The 26,281-nt window shown below is 37.5% G+C and overlaps 1 protein-coding gene across 3 annotated transcripts; it reads right to left on the bottom strand.

Moving 5' to 3' along the window:
* Positions 1-671: 671 nt before the first annotated feature.
* On the bottom strand, positions 672-24,922 carry LOC110601925 (transformation/transcription domain-associated protein). 3 transcript variants are annotated; one of them, XM_043958653.1, is made up of 35 exons: positions 24,477-24,920; positions 23,028-23,743; positions 22,099-22,224; positions 21,915-22,000; positions 21,198-21,306; positions 20,874-20,969; positions 20,700-20,762; positions 20,542-20,601; positions 19,607-19,675; positions 18,007-18,088; positions 17,597-17,649; positions 17,425-17,523; positions 16,108-17,340; positions 14,256-15,251; positions 13,847-14,182; positions 13,476-13,734; positions 13,084-13,306; positions 12,614-13,004; positions 11,812-11,961; positions 11,483-11,704; positions 11,137-11,358; positions 10,208-10,861; positions 9,184-9,444; positions 8,688-9,032; positions 7,708-8,117; positions 7,205-7,634; positions 5,473-6,771; positions 4,617-4,877; positions 4,250-4,540; positions 3,681-4,157; positions 2,955-3,386; positions 2,450-2,728; positions 1,647-2,198; positions 1,350-1,559; positions 672-936 (listed from the first exon to the last, which is right to left on the bottom strand). In XM_043958653.1, exons 1-35 carry the CDS (start codon positions 24,532-24,534, stop codon positions 817-819), a joined length of 11,670 nt encoding a protein of 3,889 aa, XP_043814588.1. In that variant the 5' UTR covers positions 24,535-24,920; the 3' UTR covers positions 672-816. The 3 variants fall into 3 exon arrangements, with proteins under 3 accessions (XP_043814588.1, XP_043814591.1, XP_043814594.1); XM_043958656.1 differs by having other exon boundaries at positions 17,425-17,490; XM_043958659.1 differs by lacking the exons at positions 672-936; positions 1,350-1,559; positions 1,647-2,198; positions 2,450-2,728 and adding an exon at positions 2,804-2,879 and having other exon boundaries at positions 2,926-3,386; positions 24,477-24,922.
* Between the last annotated feature and the right edge of the window lie 1,359 nt (positions 24,923-26,281).

Below are 26,281 nucleotides of genomic sequence, written 5' to 3'. Positions count from 1 at the left end.
TTATAAAATATTTTGAAAATACGAGTTTAATAAGTTTAAACAAGTAGCATTACTCTAATCCTTAATGGGGGGCCGAAAGGGAGGTCGCTGGCAGTCGCAATCAAAGTCGTCTTCGCTGCTTCCCAGCGACAGCAAAGCCTCTGCCCTTATAGTGACGGCGCCTTCCAGATACTAGGCAAGAATAGTTTGGCATCAGAAACACAGGCAAGGCAATTAAAGCATCAAGTTTAAAGGTAGTGCCATAGATGAACTCAGTTGATCATTTTGATTTGAAAAATACATCAAATCTTTATCATTCCATTAATTTTAAACTATTTAACTTTTATGATTTTTGTGGTTTGAACAAATTCTTTATTGCAAAAGATCTACTAATTAATTGAAAGACTAATCATAAATTAAACATTCCTTCCATTAACTAAATGATTTAATAATTGACAAAGTAATCAAATACCAAGTTAATTGATTTTTTTAAATGATTAAAATAGATATATACTATATCTTGAATGATTTATTTATTCATTAAGGTAAATCAAAAGAAAAGAAAAGAAAATAATATGAAAATGATGATTTTTTTTCAAAGAGGTTTTTCAATTGCTCAGCGGATACGAGCTTTTTTTTTTTTTTTTTTTTTTGAATTATCGTAACAGTGAGATCTACCGATGGATAATAAGTTGAACAATGACGTTGAAATTGAACCATTTAAATACCGACGGATTACAATAAATCAAATGTCAACTAGCAGTAATTTCCACTCATATGTACATAAAAAATTTACGATGGAAAAACTGCTACTGACATTGTCCGTCTCAACAAAGTTTAAAACCACGGATGCCATGTGGGATCCATCATACACAAGTTCCTCGGAGTCAAGGCAGCTTCAACCAGCTCAGCCACGCCCCTCTGCACTGACTGTGGTGGGTCAACCGCGTTTTCCTCCTGTGTGCACCACATAATTTTTAAAAACACCAAGGTTAGAGAAGATTTTAGTATACTAGACAAAGAAAAAGAACATATGACAGGAGGGATTGAAAGTATGAGATATTAAGGGTATTTCTAATATTATTCTATCAGAGGCCTGTTTCAGCGTTGCAAGCCTTTTTAAGACTTTTAACACTATTTATGTTATAAAGACAACTTTTTTTTTTTTAACATAGGGAAGGGCATTCTCTCGCTGTAGCATAGAAAGATGGATAACTTTATGTTGGACACAGCAAGGAGCAATTGGACACCAATATACATGAAATACGCCAATTATTTTCATCTAGAGATTTTGACAGAACACAGTTCAACGTCAGAGCATTCAGTATCACAACACCAAATGCTTTCATGAAATTGGCTCAAGTAGTTACCTCTTCAGAGAGAAATTGTGGAGCAATTCCGCTGATCCGGTTGATAACATGATCAACATTGGCAGTGACCTTATGTTTGAAGTCAACGGGATTCATGTTACCGCCTCCAGCAACAGGTGCCATGGGCATCCCAAGTGGTCGTCTCCAAGACCAAGACAGCAGCTCATCGCGGAAAAACATTGCTAATTGATGCCACAAATGTTGGTTTTGCTGCCATAGTGCAAATTTAGAAAATTACTGTCCGCCAGAGACGCATATAAGGAAATTACTATCAAATTGAATTCTAACAAAACTCACTTTAGGTGAAACAACAGCCTGTGCTGCAGCACACATCGCAGAAACAATAAGCCCTTCAACTCCAAAATGAGAGAAGAACGCCTGCATGTTCCTTGTAAGACGAAAAGGTACTGGTTCATTAAACTCAATCATTCCATTGGCATCATACGCAGGATGAAAATCTGTCTGGAAAATTTTCCCAGTGTTCTTGGCAAATAATATCTTATTTGGAGACCTCCCTCCTATTTGAAGCATGAATGACATGAAACTTGAGAGTGCCAACTGGATGGCAAATTGTTTCTTAAAAGCCCACATATGGTTGCCACTCAGAAGGGTCTTGTACATGTACTGAGAAAAGATGCTGTCAGTCACAAGAGTTTTTGTTATTTCATTATAAGCTTGGTGGCGGAGATCTACAACAGTCTCAGGTGATATGTGCCCAGATATAGCTTGGTTCAATTGCTCCTTGAAGTAGGTAATTGGGAGATCTGCTTCTCGGTCATTCCTTGCACAATGGTTCTCATAGACCTCAAGGAAAGTGCTGTACATTAAATCATCTTCAACCATGCGAACCTATTCAGGTAACACAACGCAATCAGGAGAACAATTTAGATAGGCTGCGGTGTGCTGTGCATTGAAATGCACACGTCATCAGTAACACACTGTACTAAGGAGAACAATTCAGATAGGCTGTGATGTGCAATGAAATGCACAAGTCAGCAGATAAAGAAAATAAAGTAAACATGGTGGGTCCATTTTATAAAAAAAACCATTTAACTTTTAAAATCTCAAGGGAAAGAGTTGTTGAAGGCAGAGTTTATTACCTGGGACCAAACAGGAATGATAATTGGTGTGTGAATACATATGTGACGACGTCTTGATTCTTTGTGCTTATCAAACATCTGGTTCATAACGCGGAAAAGCTGCAATATGCGTTCATCACTTCTGGCATTAGGTGTCAAAGATGTCTGAACAATAAAATGGCGTTGTGAGCCATCGGAGCCAATCAAAGTCAAGCGCCGGAAGCTGCTTCCATGCCTTCTAACAATAGGAATATCAGCTCCAACCCTATCTAACTTAACTGTATGGTCTGGGGCAATTTCCTGGAATTGGTTATATAGGTTCATAAGAACAAGAATAATTCCATGAAAGATCCAACACAGAGAAAATCCATTCAGTTAGTAGGTTAGAAATTAGAGAAGGTTCAAAAGGCAATAGGTGAGTTGGAATAAATTCCAGCGATAAATTAGCATCAGCTCCCAGGCCCATTTATCCATACCACCTGCAAAAGTTTTGATAAGTTGCTAGGTATAAAAACAGAAGGATTACCTGATCACTAAAATATTGTCCAGGAACCTCTACATCAACAACATGAAAATCACGCAACACCCTGCTTTCTTCTTCAAGCTTCAAGACGGCAGGAAACCTGTCCTCAACGTTGCTCTGAAGGACATTTTTCCAATGTTTCAATCGCTCGGTAAGCTCAGCAAGGGTGGCAGGGAAGGTAACTGTACTTTCTGGATCAAGATCACGCTCAAAATCCTGCTTGTATTCTCTCACAAAATCGACATGCTTGTTCACAGCATCAGCAGAGAAGCAAGCCCTGCAAACTCCAGAAAGTTCCTTCTTGAGAGATTGAGGAACTTCTGCTGTAGTAGCAGTGGGATACTTGTAACAGCGGTGGAGCAGCGCATTAACCACTGCAAGAAGTCTCTCCTCCGGCAGAGTAACAAAACGTGAACCAATTTCTGTGAGCAGGACCTGCAACATTGAAATTTTAGCCTAAACCATGTAGTTGGTAAAGCAGTCAACCTGACAAAGGAAATAAATCATGTTGTCGAATTCGAAAGCCATTCTCCTCTTACACAATAAAAAACAAATGAAAATGATAAAAAAAAAAAAAATGGAACATGGATGCAGTATCAAGCCAATGGAGCAAAAACGAATAATCATTCTTCTTTTGCCTGTGTTCCCAGTCAAAAGTATACCAGCATAACACACACAAGTATACTATGGAATATGGATGCAGATGAAATCTAGCACTGAAACAATCACCTCAAGTTCACTAGCCAAATTAGTGTGTTTGCTTCTAAGAGCCTCCATTATGTCCTTCGCAGCATCAAAAGCACTGCCAGCTGAAGCAACAAATCCCAAAGCACCACGCCTTAATGCATTCTGACCACTGTCATTGATAGTTGAAGAATTTTGCTGCAAAGGTTGATCATTCCCTGCATGGACACTGCTCTCAACTGTTGTGGCTGCAGACCTTTCAGGTTCCTGGGAGTTCCCACCATCATGAGACCCAATTCCACTACCAGGTTGAGGGCCTTGGTGAACTTGACTGTCTGGGGTTAAAGTGGACCCACTATGACTCACCCTTGCATTTCCATCAGACATTCCAAGAGAACCAGCCCCGGCCCCAGATACATTTTGCTGCATTCTTTGCTGAGCCATTGCCAGTCTGCCCAGTTCAGATTTATTTGCAACATCACGACGCTCAAGCAAATATGTACGAAGCCAGTAATACAAAGCCTACAATTTGTAGATGGGGAAATATTAAAACTGTTATGAGAAACAACACGTATCAATTCAGTTAACACACAAACCAAATGTGAGACATCTACCTGTGGATACACTTGGGCAATCTTCAATAAAACAAGTTTGCAGTGAGGTGCCTCTGCCCTCTGCAAGGAAAGTAATAGTTGCGGAATCCAAGAAAGCCAAACCCAGTGGGGTATTTGGTCCAAGTATTTATCAAATGCCCTCCCCACAGGTTCACTGGGTGTATCAAAGCTCAGAAGATACAGAACCCGAGCTAGATGGCTTCTGGAATTGGAAACACCAAATTTGATACCTTGAAGGAAGCAGCTAACTGCATATTCCAACCAAATCTCATCGTGCGTTTCTTTAAAAGCCTGCGAAGACAGATTGCAAATCAGTACTGTGTACATAGCAACAGCTATGACATGAAAAGTACATGAAAATGAATACCATATCACAATAGTTTCCCCAGCTTATCCATCCTTTTGGCAAATTTTTGAAAAGACTGATGGCATTGGAATATGCAATATTAGCACTTTCAGAGTCATTTAATTTTAACAGAAAATCCCCCTTGAGACGAAAAATCTCCGCTTTGTGTTTCACAGGAAAATATTCCAAGTTAGTGCTGTTGATCAAATTGAGACCACTTGTAAGTTCTCCCTTCATCTCCAGATAAGCCTTTGCTTGTTCTCTTATCTTGACAAAGGCTTCCTAACCACATGCAAAAAAAAAGAAACAGCGGGACAGTTCAACTACATGAAAAAAGCAGAAAGAGATATCAAGGGAAAATAAAAAACTAAAAGAGCATACAGATACTTAGTTGAGAAGAGAATGAAGCCGAGGTAAAAAATAACATGAAAACTATTAGAATTGGTTATTTCACAAATGTTCTATACAATAACCACCACCCATCTCAGGGGTTGGTCACAGCCTTGCTTTCCAACTCATTTAAAATGTAAACTACTTCATAAAGTATAGCTTTACCCACGGTCAAAGTCCCTTAGCCTCTAAACTCTCAAGTCTTTCATGAAAGCTATTTGTTTATCAGTAGTCTAAGCTAAATAAAGAATTTCACATACCAATCTAAATTAAAAGTTAACCATACCAATGAGGATTTGATCTGCATATTAAGTGCTGATCTTAAGAATATAAATCAGCAGATGATAAGGACCATTCTAGAGCAGCCACAAATTCACAGCACATAGTTGAATGGTGATATAACCTATCAAAAGACACTGAAAATTTTCCAAATTCCAAAAAACCACCTCCTACATTTCAGACACTCACATAGACAGATTGTATATACCTGGACTTCCATGGTTGAATGGCCATACATCTTTTCAAGGATTATCACACAGACATCATAAAGCCCTTGCTTACGAGCAATATGAGCAAGCTTATTTACATTCCATGCTTTATCACGATATCCAAGGTGATGAAGTTGTGAATTTGTATTGCCAAAATCCTTGAAGGCATCAATGACAGCATTATACATTTCATTCCTCCACTGCAGCAAATCATACCAAACAGACATGTTATCCCATTCATTTGGTGTTCTTAGTCTCCAAGTCTCAAGAATGTCCTTGAGATCCGCATAAAGATTTCCATGCACCCCAACAACAGAACTGCCAGAAAGTTTGTTCCCATTGGCAATGTCCACCAGAATTCGAGCAGACTCTTGAACTTCAACCAGCTGCTGGAATTGCTGCAAAAGAGGGATCCTAGCATGAACAGACATTTCAGGCAACTGCCACCAATGTTCTAATGCAAGATCAACACCTTTCCCCACTATGCTTTCAGCGTCCCCAACTCCATTTGCATTTCTATCGTGAAGGGCAAAGAAGGCCTGAATGAGACGAAGTTTTGGAGTTTCTTCAACCTGAGCCTTGGGAATAACATGATCCTTCATATATGTCCAATCAGGTAACTTCCATAGGGTATCAAGAAGAATTTCATAATTCTCAACACTTTTACCGAAGTCAACTAAGGCATCCCACTGACTCAGCTGGCTTGCACAATAAAGCCATTGTTCTTCCCAAAGACACATCTCAGCCTTTGGTACTGTATTGTTATATGTGCCTTGAGTTGCTTTAACCATGGCCTGGTAAAAGAGGCTTTGAGCACGCTGCCAGTAACCATGCTGGACTAGTGAAAGTCCGGCTCTGGTTTCTGCTGTGATTGACCTTTTCTTCCATAATCCACATCGCATATCTTCTTCATTGAGCAAACGATAAAGCTCAGCCAGCGACTCGGAGCACTTTGTGTCATTCATAAACAGCATAACATGACTTTCAAGTAAAGCCAGGGCAATATGCCAAGCATTGTAAGTCTTCCCAATATATTTAATGAGTTCACTTGGCATCCTAGGTTGAGGGTGGCTCAATTGAAGGCCTTCTAGAAGTGCTTGCACAACATTTGGTCTGCTGGCTTGTTGCTTCTTGTGATAATCTTTTGATAGGAGAGTAATCATCGGTTTAGCTAATGTTACCTGCTCTTCCTTTTGCAAGGTCACCCAGACAATGGGAAATACCAGCACCCACAAATGGTATGCAACATTAGCATCTGTATGCGCCAGCTCTCTCAATGGAATAACAAGATCAGCTACCTGAAAGAAGTGAGAAGAAGTTAAAGTAATAACAGATTCAGGTATACTAGTTCCTAACTCCTAATAAAGCTCCCTCTCGGGCAATACTGCAAGACAAGTTAAAACTGGCTAAACCACCAAACAGGTGGGGGCATGTCATTCGTAATATGCAACCCTGTAAATAGACAATTCATTGGTTCTTTCCTCCCAACAACTAAAGAGAAGTACAATTCTACAAATAGGAATGGGACCAACAAGTACTATTATTTGAATCCACCATTGCTAATTGATTAAGTTTATATCATATATTGGTAAAACTAGAATACACAAAATAGTAACAGAAACCACTTCCTTGTATTGCCAACAATCAATGTTCAAACTATGGAGAATTAGATACTAAAGAATATGATATAACAATCATTAAGTTCAGGAAAGTTAAACCCAAATGCAAAACCTGAAGTTTGCTCATCTCATTCAAAAACTGAGCATGCTTAAGGACAAGGCTATCAAGTGTTAAAGGTGCTTCCTCAGTACCCCCCGGAACATCAGTAACCTGTTGCAGCATCCCAGACCCATCCGGAGGAGAATTTGAGACCAAGAGTGGCAACAATCTAGCAGAGTTTGGAGCAAGCGTGATGGGTTTATCTTCGACTAAGATAGCTAGAAGCAGATCAAGACCTTGTTTGAGCCAGAAAACATCACTTAGAGCTTCCCAGTCCTGAACTTGGATAATATATTGCAGTCTTGTAAACAATGTTTTCCCTAGAGATTCATGATAAAGTGAGAAGAATTTCATCCTTATATCAGGATCCTTTGCCTGTAAACTAAGCATGAATTGTCTTTCCACCTTCTGAAACACCTCTTGACGCAAGGCCAGTGGATATCTGGTAGTCAATGAACATATTATTCAAATGCATATAGCATGCAAATCTTCCTTTAACACAAAATATTACTTACTTGTTTGAATCAGAACAAATTCCATAAAGAAGCTGAAGATATTTTCTGTTCCACTCTTCCAAAGCATCAGGTTGGAAGTTCTGCTTATCAACTTGTGAAAGCTTTTGCAGAAAAGACACTATTTCCTTAGGATTAAGAAAAGCACTAGAAGGGACTGCTCCCTGTTTGTTTGAGTCATCCTCAATCCACCCTTTTATCACATCTAGGATGCACAGTAGCACACTAGCATCAGTTCCTTTCTCTGAGAGCAAAGAATTCAAGATTTGAGTTACAGATCGTTTGCAATCTGTGACAACCATGACCTTTTCATTGATAAGCTTCAATACAGATTTCAGATTAGAAATGACAGCACCAAGATCAGAACCCTGATGAGAAGAAGAGACTGCTGAATCTGGATCTGTTCTCTGACCCTGATGAGGGAATATATCAGATAATGTGAAGTGCAGAAAGAGCATATTTTAAGAGAGAACAATTTGAACAGACAGACAAGAAGTAGAAATAAATACTTCACTGACCCAGAAAAAAGAATGAAAAATTCCCCAACCTATGCAAAATAAGTGTACTTCATGTAATTTCAAAAAAGAACAAAATCACTGTCGCGTGTGCTTTAAGATGAAAAAGTAAGGAAGCTGGAAAAAGCCCGGGCCCGCTTACGGAAAGTGGAAATAGAAGCAGATCAGTTTCGAACGAATGGATATTCTGAGATACAAGAACATGAATCAAAGATAGACTGTATAAAGGGAGATGCATGAATCAAATAGTTTTTCAGATGACAAGTCACAATCAAAATTCTGGAAGATTAATAAAGAAGGTACAGCCTGCCTTCATATAAAATCAGATAAAACTGGAGAAGCTAAATCAAACTCAATGTTTCTTGTGAGATAACAAAATGTAACATTATCAAAAACATTGAAGCCAAAACCCAAAAACTCAAGAGTTGGCAAAAAATGCAAAATAAACATGATATATCAATGGCATACCTGTCTCAAATGAGAGCCTGCTGATGATCCCATGTCGCGTGCTAGGCGTTGAAGGATGCGACACAAGTTAAATGGATCAGTATGTTTCTCCACCTCTGTCAAGGTTTTAATGACTAGCAGCACAAAGCTAATTGAATTAGCAGAGTTATCCTCACTCGACGCCTGGGAAGCTGTAAGAATATTGATATGCTTCTGTATCAGTTCATCAACTTTCTGATACAAAAGCTTCACATCTGTTGGCGTGGTAGCTGCATCAGGTGGAAAAGCAACAAAGACCATCTTCAACAGAGAGCACAGTGACTTTCCAGCATCTAACATTTTATGTTTGAAACAGGGTTCCAGAATCTGACATGAATAGAATGAACAATAATTAGGATTTAGAACATAAATAACAATAATAATAATAATAATAATAATAATTAATACGATGATGATGATTGTAAAACAAGAGGGAAATTTTTAAAGAAGAAAAAAAACTTATTGCTGCAGTACATACTTGAGATATTTGGTTGATGTTATTTCTAATGAACAGATGTGGCTGCTTATCCAAAACCTTGTTCATAACATCCAAGCCTTGTGCAAGTTGCGTTGAAGGGTCCTTTGACTGTGATGGCTGAATGCTGCTGAGAAGTTTTTCCAAATAATTGAATTTAACATTGGCATTTGGCCACACCTCCAGAGCTTGTGAAAGAAGATCTAAGGCTTGCTTGTACATGACACTTGCTTCTTTATCCTTGGGTTCTATGACCAAGGCGACCTGTTTCCACATTAATGAACTTTCATAATTCCATCACTAATAACAAACCTTAAAGCAGGTTAACCAGAATCAGTATGGTAAATAACAAGAAGAAGACAGCATTTTCCATTGAGCTACAAGAGTACAATAACATATTTGACCAACATTAGCATACTTAAGCCAAATGACAAAATAACTTAGAATTTTGTCTCAAATTTCAATTTGTGGAAAGGTGCAGCATGAGCTGCTTTGCATCTGCATCAAACACAAACCATGCCTCCTGTTAAAAAATAAATTTGTAATTGATAGTCATATCAGAAACAACATAAATCATACCACAAGAATACAATTCCATGCATTCTGTAAATCTGACTATGCATATTTTGCCAAACTCCTGCCTATTCACAGTTCACGCATGTTCCACCAACTAGTGATTAGGCGGGGAAGTAAGATTATTTGACATAAAAGGAGGTGAAAATTTTTAACAGATTATTTGACTTATAGGAGGTTAAAAAATTTTAATGGACAATATTTTCTTCTATTTCAAAAAAGAAAGGTTAATGCATGGAAGAATAAATGGTCCCAACAGGATGATCTTTGTATTTGGCCTACAAACATATTGTGATTATATCTACTCATTTCTATTATCAATGATCTCAATTGAGATGTAATAAGGGCTAAATCTACAAGGGCCTTTAGTCCACAACCAGCAAGTGAAAACTTCAACAAAAAGGTAAGCATATATCTTTAACAGAGCTTGCTCATATTCTAAAGAAAGTCTCACCCTTATGAGAAAGTTTATAATCATTTCTTCCATAGCAGCATTTGGTTTAAACTCTTCATCTGGTTGGCCACCAGATCCGGGGGTTTCTATATTAGGTATTGATGATGCACCACCAGGTGACATGACGCACAGGGATTGAAGCCCAGGTTCAACTTTAACTCTCTTACTTGGATCTTCAGGGAATGTAGATCCATCCACTGCACGCTTTGGATCAGCACTAGCAGAGCCAGAGTTAAATCCGTCATTAGACTGACTTGGGAGATCACTATCAGGCACAATTTTCATTTCATTTTGCCTTTGCCTCTCCCAACCAACAACCAATCCAGCGAGTTCAATGGCAAGGCGCCTGTTTTCTGCTGTAGTATTATATGGCAATCCAAGCCGACTGAGAGAATTGACCATCTGAGGTACAAACTGTGCTCTGCAGCTATAGAAGAGATCTGAATGGCGCACGATTAGCTGGAAAATGTGAATCAGATTTGGAATAGAGTGACCTTCTTCAACCAGAATTTTTTTTGTGTATCGTATCCAAATTGGCATGCGAGAATCCCCAAGAGGTAACCTTCTTGGTAATGCCGGCATTAGAATATCAAGGGCCTGCTTGACCAACAGCTTGTTTTCAGGCTGGCAAGTTCTGAGAAGTGCAACGAAGACCTGCATTTGTAATTCCATTTCAGAGTTGTGAAGTCCCATAAGAGAAAATGATAAGACGCAAATACTACATATTTATTTGTCTATGTTTATCTTTGTCATTGCAATGCATGTTCATTGTCAGAAAAACAGAAATCAGAAAAACATCCATAATAATTCTTCCAATCGATGCCATTATGTCAAATGAATTAAAAAAAAATTAAAAAGCTGCCGGAAAGGGGTGGGGGGCAATAGAAACAGATATACATTAAATGCTATTTCTGATTGACTTCACATACCTGAAGTATTATTTTTTCTGGTGCCTGATAGGCCTCCAAAAAGTGGCAAACATTGACAAAGGCCCACTGCTTACTAGCGCTGTCTTCACGTTTCAGATGATTCCAACCAAATTTAATTAGTTCTTTCCTATGATGAACCAGGTCATTTTGCAGATATTTAAGAAGTAAAGTGGCAAGCTGCAAAAGTTCTATCCTCAAAGGCTCATCATATTCAGCAGAAACCTGTCATAAAGCGCAGAATAAGCAAATTTTTTATTGCCTTCGACGCAAAAAAGAATATGTAAACTAAGAAAAGACAATTAAGAAATTCTTTAAATGAATATAAGTGAAAAAAATTCAAAGATACCTCTTCTGGTGGATCAAGAAGTTTGTCAACTATTGTCTTTATAATACCAGGATCAACAACCTCCCAACTTTGGCTATTCTGGAAGGCATGTGCAAGCATTGGAAGAATGAGCATTTGCATGACCACCACCAAATGATCATGAGCAAGTTGTTTTGATTGGAAAAGGTTCAAAAAATGCAAGAGAAGTGCTCTCTTCAAGTTGGGTGGATAACCTTCAGCAACCTGGTATAGAGAAAGAGTGTGTGTTAAACCCATAACCATCAAATCAACTACTAAGCAAAAACCAAGAAGAAAAAATTAAAAGACCAAAATCAAATTAAGTGAAGTACCTCAATAATATAGAACTCCTTCAAAAAGGTGTAGTCAATGCGAGTATGAAACAAGAAGATAGATAGGATATCAAAGAGAACATTAACTTCAGTTTTGTCATTTCGCAAGTAATTCAGGAAGCATTTGACAAGCCATTTGCTTTCTTTAACCTGCATTAAATAAAGATCCAGGGAACATACGACAATCACTCTTCATCAGAAAACCCAAAACTGAAACTACAAGAGAAAAAAAACAAGTCTTTATAATTGAGCAAATATTATAGAATATACAAGCTATTCTGGCTATCCAAACTAATCAAGTTAATATTTCTGTCTCTCTTCAAGATGTATGCAGCTTCCACCAGATTCATGACTATTCTGTTCAGTCTCAGGGACTGCTAGTCTGCTACCACTTATGCTTCCAAGTTCCAACAACTGGAAATTATTGTATCATATGCCAAGCCAACCAAGTGCAAGCACAAAAGATGAATATTAAAGTATGTGAGAGAAAGAATGCTTCCATTCAACACGCTTGAAGATGGTAGGCATAAGATGACAGGGAAAAACTAATGCAATGCACAGCAATTGAGAGGAAGACAGAAGAGAGAAAACAGTATTGAGAACCAGAAATTGGAGCAACTGGCCGCTGACTCACTCACTCAGGATTCTAGTTTTCAGCATTACAAGCTGTTCACCATGTATTTGGAATGATTACAACTAATATTTCACCATTTAATACAATATTATTGTCTAAAATAATCAGTAAAATTGCCCAAAAGGAAATATTATTTTTGCCCATATAGCATATAGTAACTAAACTTACTTGCACTAAGTTCAGCTCTTGTTCATTGTGCAATCGAGAAGTTCTTGCAGGCGACTTCCACACAAGTACTAAAGTATCAAACACTGTGCGATTACTATGCAACCACCCAGGAATCAATTTGACCAATGTTTTAATAAGTGCAAGCCCTTGAAAATAAGAATCTGAAGTTGCTGCAGGGGAAACAGATGGTAAATTAGAACCATCAGACGGAGGGGTAGTAAGGCTTTCATCACCCATTAAAGCACCAGGTGCAGTTGAAGATCCAGGTGTCATTGCTGCATCAGCTTTTGGCAGAAACTCAGGAAAGGCACTTGCGAGTATCTTCTGAGGTGACTTTGCAAGTTCATCTCTCAGTGGTTGGCCAGCATCAGATCGTATTATGTACATGAACCTGCATTTACAACAACACTCACTAATGCAAATTTTTCAATTCCACAGTAAATGACTTCACACGAGCATCTTATTCTTACCGTCTGAAGTATTTTGGATCACTTAAGCGAGCAAGAAAATAATCAACAGCAAGTGTTGCATATCGATTTAAAAATTTAGTTAGAGGAAGGCAATACGGACTATTAATTTCACTGTATACTTGTCCAGCAGGGAGAGCTCTTTCCAAATCAATGCACAAGGTTACAAGTTCATCAAGAAACTTAGACGCAGCATGAGGAAGCAGGTGAAAAAGCTCAATAATAGCTGCAGAACACCAAAAGAGAAGGCATGAAAATAGGAGTATGTCCACATAAAGCAAATCATGAACATGCAAAAATAATGCCTAGGAATACATGTCTATCTTTATAGACACATACGCAATCCACATGTCCAAGTCAAATAACTCCTATTTCAAGTAGACAGAGATACTAACCTGCTGCAATTTTAGGCTCTTCGCCAGCTTTCCATGACTTCAGACTCTGGGAAAGCTTTTCAGGTTCTAACCATTTCTTAAGATGCTCCAATAGCTTGCCACCCAAGGTAACATTAAACCAATTGGAGAGAAGTTCAAGCAGGCGGGCAAGACCCTGCAGAAGAGGCATGCTAAGGTTTTTCGTGTGTGCCAAATTCACTAGAATTGGCCTCAGGCTGCTTTGCAGAAGTTCTTTAGGCATCCTTTGCTGATTAATAACCTAACAAGAATAAAGCATATCTTCTAAGATAGGGAAATAAATTTAGATAAGTGAAAGAACTTAGATAAACAGAATAATGCAGATAGTATCTCATATAAGAGTTTTACAAAACCTGTCGTAGGCCCTCCTTAGCAACAGCGACAATTTCTGGCGTGCGGCATGTCAAAGACTTGAAGAACATGGAAATGATCTTAGCACGCAGTTCAGCATGATTTGGAGTTTTGAAATCTGCCCATGCCATTGTAGTACAGAGTAGCTCTATGCAAGCTGTTCGAAGTTTATTTAATGAAGTGGCCATTTTAGGATTCATAAACTTCACAACCCATACACTTTCATCCGCCTCAGCTATTTGCAGTGCTTCTTGAAGAAAATTAACCAATTCTTGAGTCAACTTAAGAAGAGGGGGTCTCAGGGCCAAGCAAAAGTTTAAAGCTGTAACTGTCCCAACCTACAAGCCAAGAAATCAATTTAGCAAAGAAAAGTAATTAATTATATCAATGAGCAATAGCAACAAAGAGTACCTGTTGATCGACAGTCTTTGACCGTAATGGCCGCATGATAAGAGGTTGAAGCAAAGGCTGATACAAAGGCTCAAGCAACTCCGATACCTCACTACCAGTCCTACTAGCCAAAAGTGCCAAACAAGACTGCACATTCTTTCTCACAATAATAGATGCATTGGGATTGAATAATTCTGAAGCCAGAAACTCAACTACCCCTTGAAAACTTTGCCTGCGTGAGTCACTGTTTGCCTCATCAACATTATTCACCACCCGAAGGACCTGTGTTAGCACTTGACTAGTCTCTTCCTGCTCTTTGCTTGCATAAAGAGGAAGCTTTTTGAGGACATATACCAGACCCCGTACTATTCTGACTTGGAAAAGACACAAAGTCTCAACAGTGACTTTCCCTACCAAAGCACCAAGTCCCATAACACCTCCCATCTGTGCTTCCCATGTACTTCCATAGCAGCAATGTAAAAGGCGAGGTAGAAGTTGCTCAAAAACTGGGATGCGAACACTTGGAGGTGGTGAATACACAGGATTCATTGATGGACTAGAGACAATCATTGGAGTTCCTGGGCCTCCTCTTGACATCAAAACATCAGCATGTTTTGAGCGCGCAAGGAACAGAAGCGTTTCCGCAAACAAATTTAGAGCATTAAGAGCAGCTTTGGCATGGACTCTATTCTCATCTGCTAACACATCAACCAAAGCATCTAAAAATATCAAAGGATCCAACTCTTTCAGATTGGAAGTGCTATTTTTTGACCTGGAAGCACTAGCATTTGAAGAAAGCATAGGACCCCCAATGGTAGCAGTTGGAATAGAAGGGTTGGCTGAGGTATAATCAATATGAAATACCATTGCAAAATGGCGACAGATATTGACAACAAAATCATCTTTGGAGTCATGGAGTTCTGGTTCTGCACTAGCAGCAATTATGGTCATCAAAAGAATCTTAAAAACTGACTTCTCAGCCAAAAGTTGGGTCTTTGTCTTCACACCTAAGTCAGCCTGCCACAATTTGCCCGTGGTCACAATGTAATATTGTTCACTTTTCAAAGCAAAAAAGTATATAGCAAAATTTCAGGAAAGAGGCCCTAAATAAGAACATGAACTAGAGAAACTTCAGTAAATAAAACCAAATTACAATCAAGCATGACACCTAGGAGTTTTTCTTTTCTTTCATTCTTTTTCCCCTCTGCTAGGGTTTGTGGAGTGTCATGATTAAGGAAGGTCTTATTAAATTTTCCATACAATCACAGATTTTCTAGAATTTATAAATTGAGGCATGTTTTGACAGAAAACGCACCGAAGATGATGCACTCATGCACAGCAATAGGGGCATTATAAATACTGTGAGTATTTCAAGCAGAATGGAGTACCCTTTTTTTTCCAATGAGAGAATAAGGATAACAATAATAAAGTATATAGTTCAGTATACCATTTTGAATTACAGAGGAACCAAAAAGATAAAACACAAACCGATAAAAGAGGAAAAATAAAATAAAATTCCCTTCCAAAATGCTCACCATATTCCTAAAATTAATGCATTTATAAGCATATTATCTCTGTTTTTCAATCTCTTTTTTAGTCAGCTCAAAAGAAAAATATCTCTTTTAAATAAACAATAATCCATCAACATATCCCTAAAACCCTAACCAGGAACCTAATTTGCCATAGTGGCATTCAACAACAAAATGAAACAATATACAGTTTAGCAACTAGAATAAATCATCCACAGGTATTTTCAATTAAAACAAAAAGAATATCATTACTGTGAAAGAAAACGAACTTGATAATGTTGGATTGTGGTGCACTAACAAATGCAACTTATAGCAGCATCATAAGCAACGAATTTTTAACTGACCTTTATATCTGATGTCTCTGATCTGCGCCAGGATGAATCAAATGAAGAAACTAATAAGGTCGACAGCTGCCTGGTTGTAAATCCCTCTTCAGAAACACTGCCAGGCAAATTGAGCTGGGAAGATAAACAAACTCGGAGAAACTTTAGAGCCTGTTTTCGATAGAAAGCATCCATGCCACTGTTTTTATGCATGACAGCTGCTACAGCAAGATTTATGCATCGATCCAAAGGCACCAAAAATGGGGTTGAGGGCTCAAATGTAAGAATCAACCGAAGCCCATGCTCTGGGTTCTCCTTGCACTCGAGGGCAAGAGGCTCTTTAAGAAAACGTCTGTTACGGCCACCTAGCTTGCCAAGGAGTTGCAATGCTTTTCCACCCCAAGGGTAGGGTGCAGGCCTCAAGTGGGACCATAAGGCTAAAATAACCTCTGACATTACATTAGCCATACTAGGTTCTAGGAAATCAGGATTTAAACTATCCACCCAAAACTCGAGTGTTCTTAGACCTAAACTCACCAAGTCATCACTCCCCTTTAGACACAAAACAAGAGGCTTCATAAGACGGGGAAGATATGGTAGCAATGCACTTAAGCGTGCAGGCAATGTCAAGCATAGCTCCAGCAGAAGGTCCCTCATATCTTCCCCAGTTGGACCCTCAAGCATTGTTAATAACATATTTAAGCAGGGTTGCAACATAGGGATCAGGTCTCGGAGAAGAAGCTCAAATTTACATCCAGCAAGTGCTCTAAACATTGTACGAAGAAGCTGCATGTAACCAAGTGGCTTTTCAACTTCAGTAGCATTCTTCATGCAAACTTCCATTATAACAGGCACATGTGGCTGCAAAATACGTTCAAAATCTGCAGGTGCCTTAGCAACAGCACCAAATATAAATCGAAAGAGATGCAGAACCAGTTTAGCAGCAGGTGAATCTGGCTGTTTCAGAACATCGAGTTTGCTGCTAACCAGAAAGTTAACTAAGACATCAGCAAATGGCCGGTACACTTTTTGAGATTGCAAAAGAGAAGAAAATATGTGAACCAGTTGAGTGTTGCTAATCATGCATTCAAAAAGCTCAGGCATACACAATGAGAACATGTCCATAAGATCTCTAGGTTCCATAATAGCCAGAATCTGGGAAAAGAGATTTAGCATGTCTCTCTCCTCATCCTTCTCCTTAAAGAGGGCTAAGCAATATACGCCACTCTTCAGGACGCCAGAGGCTTTCCATACCTGGTTGTAATGCCCATATTTTATGTCAGATCAAGCTAATCTTCAAGAAGCACACACAGGGTACTGATTGCAAATATTTAATACCTCATCTTCTCTCATTCCTTTGAATACTTGAGGAGCAGGTAAGTTAGATGATGGTGAGACAAGTGCCTGCGAATGTGTTCCATGCGTGAAGGGAGAAACCTATAACACTGGAAATATCAGATCAGAAAATCTATAGAACATGTAAGCAACTGCAAAACAGACAGAAAGAGACCTGTGATCGTGGCAAGTGTGCATGAGTGATGCTCCATATGATAGTCTTCATTCCTGAAAAGAAACGAGTTAAAGAGTCTTAAATCTAGAGAAAAATAAATTAAAAAGGATGAACTAATATGAAACCATATACGTCAAATTTGTGCAGAGTAAGCATCAACATTCTTAAAACTCTAATACTGGGTTTCAGATAAAGTTAATTTTACTAGTGGACCACAACGATTACTGAGAGAAGAACATGACATCCTCTTAAAAAATAAAAATAAAATAATTAGCAATAACATAACAAAAGCAAGCTACCAACAGGCAAATGGTAAGGAAAATTTGACAGCTAACATTTCCTGAATCTCCACAAGTCACTATCACTCAACATGAAAGGAAATAAGGAAGAAGAATGGAAGAGTAAATTACCCATAACTAAAGTCTTGATCAGATTCTTGCAATCACTGACTTCCTTGGAATGTTCCACTGGAACTTGCAAATTCAAAACTGCCTGCAATTAAATATATGTCAAGATCTAAAGGAACAAAAGGAAAGGCCCAAGGCCAAACATGTGATGATCTTGGAGAGAAAATATCAGCCTATGTATTGAAAGATGACACTGCAATAATCCTGCATAAGAAGGTGCACAGTGCACCAGAACAATCAAAACTTTCCTGCCAACAGGAACATACAGTACAATTATGAAATTCTGATGCTACACGCTATACAGTATATACTGAAACTCAAAATGTTTTTTTTTAACAAAAAATTCTTTTGTTAGTAGAAAAAGAAATCTCAGTACAGATGAAAGAAGGGAATTATAACATGGAGGATAAGGAATCATCTAAACCTACATAGGACATATATATATAGATATTCAAAGAAGAAGTATTGCCATCATTATACAGGACATCACAGAAAGAAACAAAGAAAATATATCAATTTCGAGACACATTGAATAGACTCAAACAGATTACAATACTGTAAAACCCCAGAAAGCACAAAACCCCCCAAAAAAAGTCAAAAACACTACTTTATTCCACACAAAATTGAAACAAAGACGTGATCCTTAAAATATTAAGGTTCCTCTTCATTGGAAAAAAAAAAAAAGAACAAGAACATATTCTGAAGCATTTAGACATCCGTCTCACTAAATACCGTCCAATTTAAACAAACAAAATACCTGAAATGCTCCACTGATGGAAATAAAATAAGTGCAAACCAGATAAATAAAGGCATTTCATTTCAATCATCAACTAAAAGTGAAGCTATCCTATTTATAGATGTAATTTCAGGTGATGGATGCTTCATGGTTTCTTTCCTCTTCACCAGCAAAATTCACCATGATAATTTTCAGGTGAGAGATAGTTCATGGGCCCTTCATGTAGGTTAACAATACTGATTATTCAGACTAGAACTAGATTTTGGCTTTATTTGAAAGCCAGAATGAGTACAAATTTGGATGGAAAATTATGACTTGTAAAGGAATAGGTTTAAGAAGTAGAAAAAAAACAGGAAAGAGGTATTCTGGAGCTATTTGCCAACAGAACTAACAAAAACTTCCCATAAAATTTTCTTTCTGCAGAAAACAAAAAAATTCCTTCTCACTTGATTTTGGATCTCCAATTCTTACTTCAAAACTTAGGTGGACAAACTGAATCGATTGATGAATTTTTGGTTTGTCAAAGAAAATAATTAATAATTTAGAGTGGGTATGAAATGAGTTTTTCTCTATTTGTTATATGATTTAATTCATATAAATACATGGTGATGGAGGAGGGAGAGAGAGAGAGAGAGAGAGAGAGAGAGAGAGAGAGAGAAAGAGAGAGAGGAAAAAAAAAGAAAGAGGACTGAATTAAAAACTGATACCAAGAAGCATTTAGATCTCCAAAAAGTTGTTATGAGTAAACAAGCAGCACAGTAAATAGACTAAAATTCATTTGGTGACTCGGGCAACTCATATTCTTATTCCATATAATTAGATTGAAAACATAATTAGCACAATTCTCCAGGGAAATCATAAAACAACCTGCACAGGTAGTTCAAGCTTTGACCTCAAAGTAGCTCGTTCCCTCCCTTCCTCACCTTCTTCCAATAGCTATCACCAAAAGAAGAAAGTGTATCACTTTTCACATTCTAACAGGAAAATAAGTGAATAGAAATAAGCAATTGAAGTAAAAAATTCCACTCCAGAAAAAAGAAGAAAGTCAATCCCACATGATGAAAGGTTGCTTCTACATAGTAACTTAACAATGATCAGAGACTTAATAGACCATCTACAAAATTAAAACCTAAAACTAAAAGAAAGATTTCACAGTTCATGTATCCAAGCAACTAAGAAGGTATAAGGAGAAAACAGATTTCTATTAGCAAATTACAATTTAAGGCGAGAAAAATTCAATCTTTGAATTCTTAAAACTAAAGGCCCCAAAAGAAAACAGGTATTGTGAAAATTTAATGGGGGATATAAATACCATTTTATCCACTCTCAAATGTAAATCAAAGTCCAGCCCCATCCAGATAGACAAGTACACACTTCTATAATCAGGAAACCTACTAATAAAATCATCAATATCTCTTAGAACAAGTTACATAAGCAGGTAAAAACCATGTCAAGACCAACTCCACCCAAAAGACGAAAAACTATAAATAACTCAAAGGTCCATGCTCCAGAATTCGGGAAATAAACTATGTACTAAGCCCCGAAACACATTGCAAATTCACCAAAAAGAAAATGAGGGAGGAAAAGTATACACAGACTTATTCTACAGTTTCAACTTTGCCCACACCAAACCCAACGGTGAAGCTAGTGTCAATTCACTCAACCTTGAGTTCGGTAGCTAAAAACTATAAACCTTTTTAAAGGCAAGTCATAAATAACAAATCAATTACTATTCCAGGAATGCATCTAAGATTAGTATTACAAAAATACAAAATGGAAAACCAATCAACAAGAACGCATACCTGTGGAATAGTGCGCTTGAAAGTGCTAAATTTTCCAACAAAGGCATCCAAAATACGCCCCTATTAGGAAACAGATATTATTCCATAAACAAGGTAAAAAATCTACAAAATAATTGAAATACAAACCATAATCTAGCATAATTGAAATAAGTACAAACCAGTAGAATCCGAGCTTCATCCATAGAAGGTTGGTCCACACCTTTCTCAAAAATTGGTTCTACCTAAACCCAAACAAAACCATAAGATGACATCAGTAACCAATAGTAAATACAACAAACTTAGACCCATGTTAGCCAGCTGTAGCATCTATAGACCAGAGCCCGAATACGCACCAGATTCAACATCAACCGGGCACAGGTGGTGTGGATACTGAGTGACAATGAGGCATCATGCATGTTACTTGAGAACAGGTATATAATCCGTGATAACTGCAACAGAGTAACATAGCAGACAGATTTTCCAAATGAGTTATTACTAAATAGATGAATTAGTGGGTTTTATTTATTGTTATTTTCAGATAAAAAAAACCAGCAATCTGAATGAGTAGTAATCTGGTATAAAAATCTTTGCAATATATAATAGCACTGCTATCACCCCCCCCCCCCAAAAAAAAAAAAAATCCACCGTTGATTTAGAACCCCTCATAAAAGCATCACCTGCGATAAGGAAAGATCACTCCGAACATGATGAACAATCTCTGCCAGAAGGCTATAAGCCAATGGCCTCAGTGTCTCATAACACGCTCGACCTGTTCCAACTAGAACCCTGGAACAAAGAAGGAAAACTTTTTTCAAAATACATATATATATACATATGCAATGGTATATCCAACTAAATTACTGACTAAAAAAATTCAACCACTAAAATATACAACCCATCTAGGGCAATGCATCAAGCAATCAAAAGAAATCCAAATGATTTGCCTACCAAAGTCTGAAGGAAAAACTTAGCATGACTCTTGCTAACAAAATCAACAAATAGACACATAAACAAAGACAATCGACTCCATTATATAAAAAAAAACAGCACATTCATTATGCACTGCATATTCATTGCAACCCCCACAACGAGATCAGGCTTTAACAATAGAAATCAAATAAATTTCCTTATATCAAAATGATTTAATCCATGGTGGCAGAAGTTTTCACAAACCAGTAATTTAATGTGCACGTTCATTTGTTTTTCTCTTGCTCATGTTTTCCTTTCTAAAATTTTCATTTAGTTAATCACTTAACAAAGGAATACTCATAGTATGAAGATATGAAAGTATTGTTACCTCTGCCTCCACACTCTCCAACTAAATTGAAATTTCAAATTTTCTAGCATCTCATGGCAGTTTGTGCAACTAAAGAATAAAAGATCAATGAACTTACCTCTCTTCTAAAAGTGTATCAATTAAAGGAAATAAGCCCCTCTTGAAATCTGTCCCAAGGACATGCTTTAAAGCAACTAACAATTCCTGCATCAAAAGCTCAGATATCAACCTGAAGATAAAAAGAAGAAGACAATTGTCAAAGGGGGAGAAAATAACAATAATTTGCATGTGAACTCTTTCACCTTTCTAATGGATACAGAATCGGAACATGTAACAAGCAGATTCACAATGCTTTTACAAATGCTTTCTTCATGAGGCCTAATATAATCAGCAAAACTCTTCAACAAGTAAGTTAAGAAGGAAACTGTCTGCAACCATTGAAAATAGAGAACAATCAATGAGATCTTTCAAAAGAAACAAATACGTTAAAATATAAATAATAATGCTGCACTAGTATGGGTATAGTATTTTCATTTATGCCTCAAAGCTCAATTTGGTGTCTTCTACAGACATCTATTTTACGCCTCACTTGTCCAACTTTTGGGAAGAGATCAAAACTGCAGTCTGCAATGCACAATTGCAAGGATATGACTAATAGTCTAAGTAAACTTAGATGAATTTGCAAATAGAGGTCCTTGAGAGATTCTGCAAATATTTTTGGAAGATTTCTGCTGTATTAGAGGAAAACAGTACATGTCCAGTATGAATATCAATACAGTTCTTCATATCCTTGAATGGACTACCAATAGACTCGCCACCCTTGAACTACTTTTAATTGAATCTCAGGTTGCTTTGAAAGTTATAATCAATAAGATAAAAGTTTTTCCTTAATGGCATCATTCCTGAAATCTCCAAGCTGGACAGAATTACAGGATCATCCAAATTGAATATCCTTGCTATGAGGATATGATTCCCACACTTGAAGTTTCTAATCATTTCTTAGAAAAATAATTGCTTAAATTGAAAAAGCAAAAAAGCTTTCCCTTTTTACACAAACTGGATACAAAATTTAGCTGGTTTATCAATTGACAAAGTCTTTCTCTCACCTAGAATCAGTCTAGGCATAGTGACAACTCAGCAATACAATCATCTATTATACAATAGATATTAGAAAAACTTCAGTATTTTGAAAGAAAACCTGCAATGGTCATCATGAGCAGCCAATGCATACCTTAACCTGTGCACCCTTTAGTTCAATGAAGTGACTCTTTAGATTAGAAGGAACCTTGTCAGGACCCGGAACAGATATTGCAGCAACCATCAAAGGCAACAAGTGAGGAATATTAGTTTGAACCAGTCGACTATACAATTGAAACAAAAACATCACCACAAGTGGACTCTCTGTAACAATCTTGAATGAACGGTTACTTGGGTTAAGCTGCCCATTTCCAACAAATGCAGTACCAGTAATCACTTGATCTGAAGAAGTATCCATCGGTTTAATATCCTCCACTGCTGGTGTTGTATTATCAAAGAAATGACTAACAGTCGATTTAAAATTATGATATATCTTGCATACAAAGTCTAAGAATGGTTGAACTTCATTTTCTAGCGATGGCCTAAAATTCCTAAGAAGATCAAAGATAATCCGAATGCAAATCAATCCATTTTCCTCATTATCTGTTGTAAGAACTTGCATTGCGACCTTCAAGAGGTCCTGAACAAAAGGGCGGAGAACTTCACTGTGAGGGAGGCGATTAAGGATTTCCACAACAATGTTTCGAAGCTTGTGCTCAGGATTATCTACAAACTGGGGCTTCGTAATTTGTAAAAGAATGACTGAGAATGCCCTGAAGTAGCACTTTAGGAAATTCAGGTACTCTGCTGTGTGGGCAATCTCAAGACTATCACGTACCTCCATCGCCATCTGTAGCCTTGTCTGAATTGCTGTTTGAACATTAAGAGTGGAAGAATTACCAATACATGGCATTATTTGCAGCAAATTTCATTAGTAAAGAGGGAGAGAGATTGAAGAGTGCTTGTGATTCACGTCATAGGATGCAACTAGTGGGCAGAAAATGTAGGAAAATAGGAACTACCATCATTGTAATGGGGCCTATTTGATCATGGGAACTCTATTTTTTTCAGTTTTCTTTCCTCTTCCAATTTCTATTTATCATTGGATTAAGGATTGCTATGTCCATTTCTGCTCCTATTATCTAACTCCATTTTATATTTTAAATTTAGGTTGTGTGTGGTACGAGATCAACAAAATGGGATAAAATGTTATAAGAGTATAATTTCCAAACGTAAATGCTGCCAAAATAAACTAATAACAGGAGTTGGTTATGATGGCGGCAGTGTAACGGTGAGGAAAAAGTGCAGTCACAACTCACAACATAAAAAGGAAAGCATAGTAGACCAATTTATTTAGTTTCACCGTAAGAAGCAAAATTTTATGAAACACAGCATGTCAGTTCCACTTGGTTACTGAGAAAACGTGAGAAAAGAAAACCAAATTTAACTTCAATAAGGAATATCCACTTATGCGCTTCAAATGAATTTTTCATTTTGTTTAGCAAAATTATAAATTACATTAAAACTATTCCCCTTTCCTCCAGTTTTCATAAACCAAGCAGCAAAAAAAAATGAAAAAATGAGAGAGATTGAGAGAGCGTACGGAGGTCAGGCTCCACTAGATGGCGAGAATGTTGCTCAAAATTCTGAATAGGACTCATGGCGTCCCCGAGCAGTCGAGACTTGAGAGGAAGGGAGAAAAAACAACAAAAACCTAATTCGCTCCTTGGGAGAACAAATACTTCCTTGTCAAATTTCGCGCTCTAGGGTTTACAGCGAAGGAGTATTGGCTTGGCTCTGCTGCAATTTCTACTTCAATAAGCAAAGGCTTTTGACAGAGAAAAAGAGAGTAGTGTGATGTTGTAGAGGTCTTGAGCGTTATCGCAGTTGATTTACGGAGATAAAATGGAAGGGGGAGTAAGGGTTTGATGGCAGAATTTAGGGGTTTTACATGATTAGCAGAAGGTCGCACTTCTACTACAAATTTTTCCTCTGGAATGCGTTTTTTCTCAAACCCTGGAGAAAGAGTCGAGAATTTTAACAGAAAAAAATAGATGTTACGCGATATATACTCCGTACATGTACCCACCTCCGCTGCAGCGGACCCATGACTACGGGCCACAGATCCAAGTTGCATCTAATAATAATTGTTGAGGGATTTAGGATAAAGTAAATTAATTTTTTATTAATTTTTTAATTATACTCATTTTTAATATAAAATAAAAACATTAAATTTTATTAAAATAATAAAACTATTATTAATAACATATAATTTAAATTAAATATTAAGAAATATATTAAATTCACATATGGAGATAATAAACCATTCATAAGCAATTATATTCAAAATAATATAAAACTAAATAAAGTTATAATAATTAATTTATAATATAAAAAATAAAATAGATAATATTTAGACAGCTAAAAATAATAATATAAATAAAAATTATGAATGGATGAATTATTAAATTAATAAAAATTTATTTTTAAATATATAAATATAATTTTGTACATGTTTTATGAATATAAATTCATTTTATTAAATGAAGAAATGTGATAGTAAAAGTAATCAGTAATGTATATAGGGGTGAGCACTGTTCGGTTTGAATCGAAATAACCGACCGAATCGATTTAATTTAATAGTTTGGTTCGGTTTTAAAATAAAATCGGTTCGGTTAGGTTTTAATTTTTAAAAATTTCGGATTGGTCGGTTCGGTTCGGTTTTGGAGACAAAATAGTTCGGTCGAACCGAACCGACCGAATTTAACGTTAAACGTTCCGTTTTATTATAGGGCTATATCACTTCGGCACACTTCCCAGTTTCCATCCCGTATACAGCCACCGACCTTCATCTCTTTCACAGACCAAATCTCTTCTCTCCATCCTTCGCGTCTCCCACAGCCACCCACCCCAGTCGCCAGTCCCACAGCCACCGGCCGCGGCCACCCACCCACTCGCCAAAGCCAGAGTCTCTTCTCTCCATCCTTCGCCGCTTCAGTCCCGCAGCCACGGCCACCCACCCACCCAATCGTCAGTCCCACAGCACCCACTCACCGGCCACCCACCCTGCCACCCACTCGCCAAAGCCAGAGTCTCTTCTCTCCATCCTTCGCGTCTCTCTCTCACGGCCATCGCTCGCGTCTCTCTCGTGAGGGGCTCCTTCCTTACAAATCCGATGTCGCAGATCGTGTTGTCTCCGTCGTCAAGAATTTTCAGAAGGTAGATCCTTCCAAGGTAATTCCTTTCTATTTTCAAAACTACTCCTTATGCTTTCACTATAAATACCCTTTTCTGGATTGTGCTTTGTTTAGTAATCGAAAACAATGGATTAGAAGTTCCCATAAAAAATTTTAAAATTGAGTTTCTTTAGTGATATGGCTGTTAAACCCACATATTCAAAGCTGTGTA

The sequence above is a fragment of the Manihot esculenta genome, chromosome 1, assembly GCF_001659605.2.
Source record: "Manihot esculenta cultivar AM560-2 chromosome 1, M.esculenta_v8, whole genome shotgun sequence".
NCBI classification, from domain to species: Eukaryota; Viridiplantae; Streptophyta; class Magnoliopsida; order Malpighiales; family Euphorbiaceae; genus Manihot; species Manihot esculenta.
The sequence above is the reverse complement of the archived record's forward strand: the minus strand, read 5'-3'. Positions and strand labels throughout refer to the sequence as shown.

Bases quoted from the DNA above. Each gene is read 5' to 3' on its own strand.
- LOC110601925 (XM_043958653.1), bottom strand. From the start codon at position 24,534: ATGAGTCCTATTCAGAATTTTGAGCAACATTCTCGCCATCTAGTGGAG. The intron at 20,602-20,699 runs GTTTGTACTTAT...GTTTCCTAATAG, and splicing joins ATGAAGCTCGGATTCTACTG to GGGCGTATTTTGGATGCCTT. The intron at 15,252-16,107 runs GTCAGTTAAAAA...AAATTGTGGCAG, and splicing joins CAGAGACATCAGATATAAAG to GCTGACTTAGGTGTGAAGAC.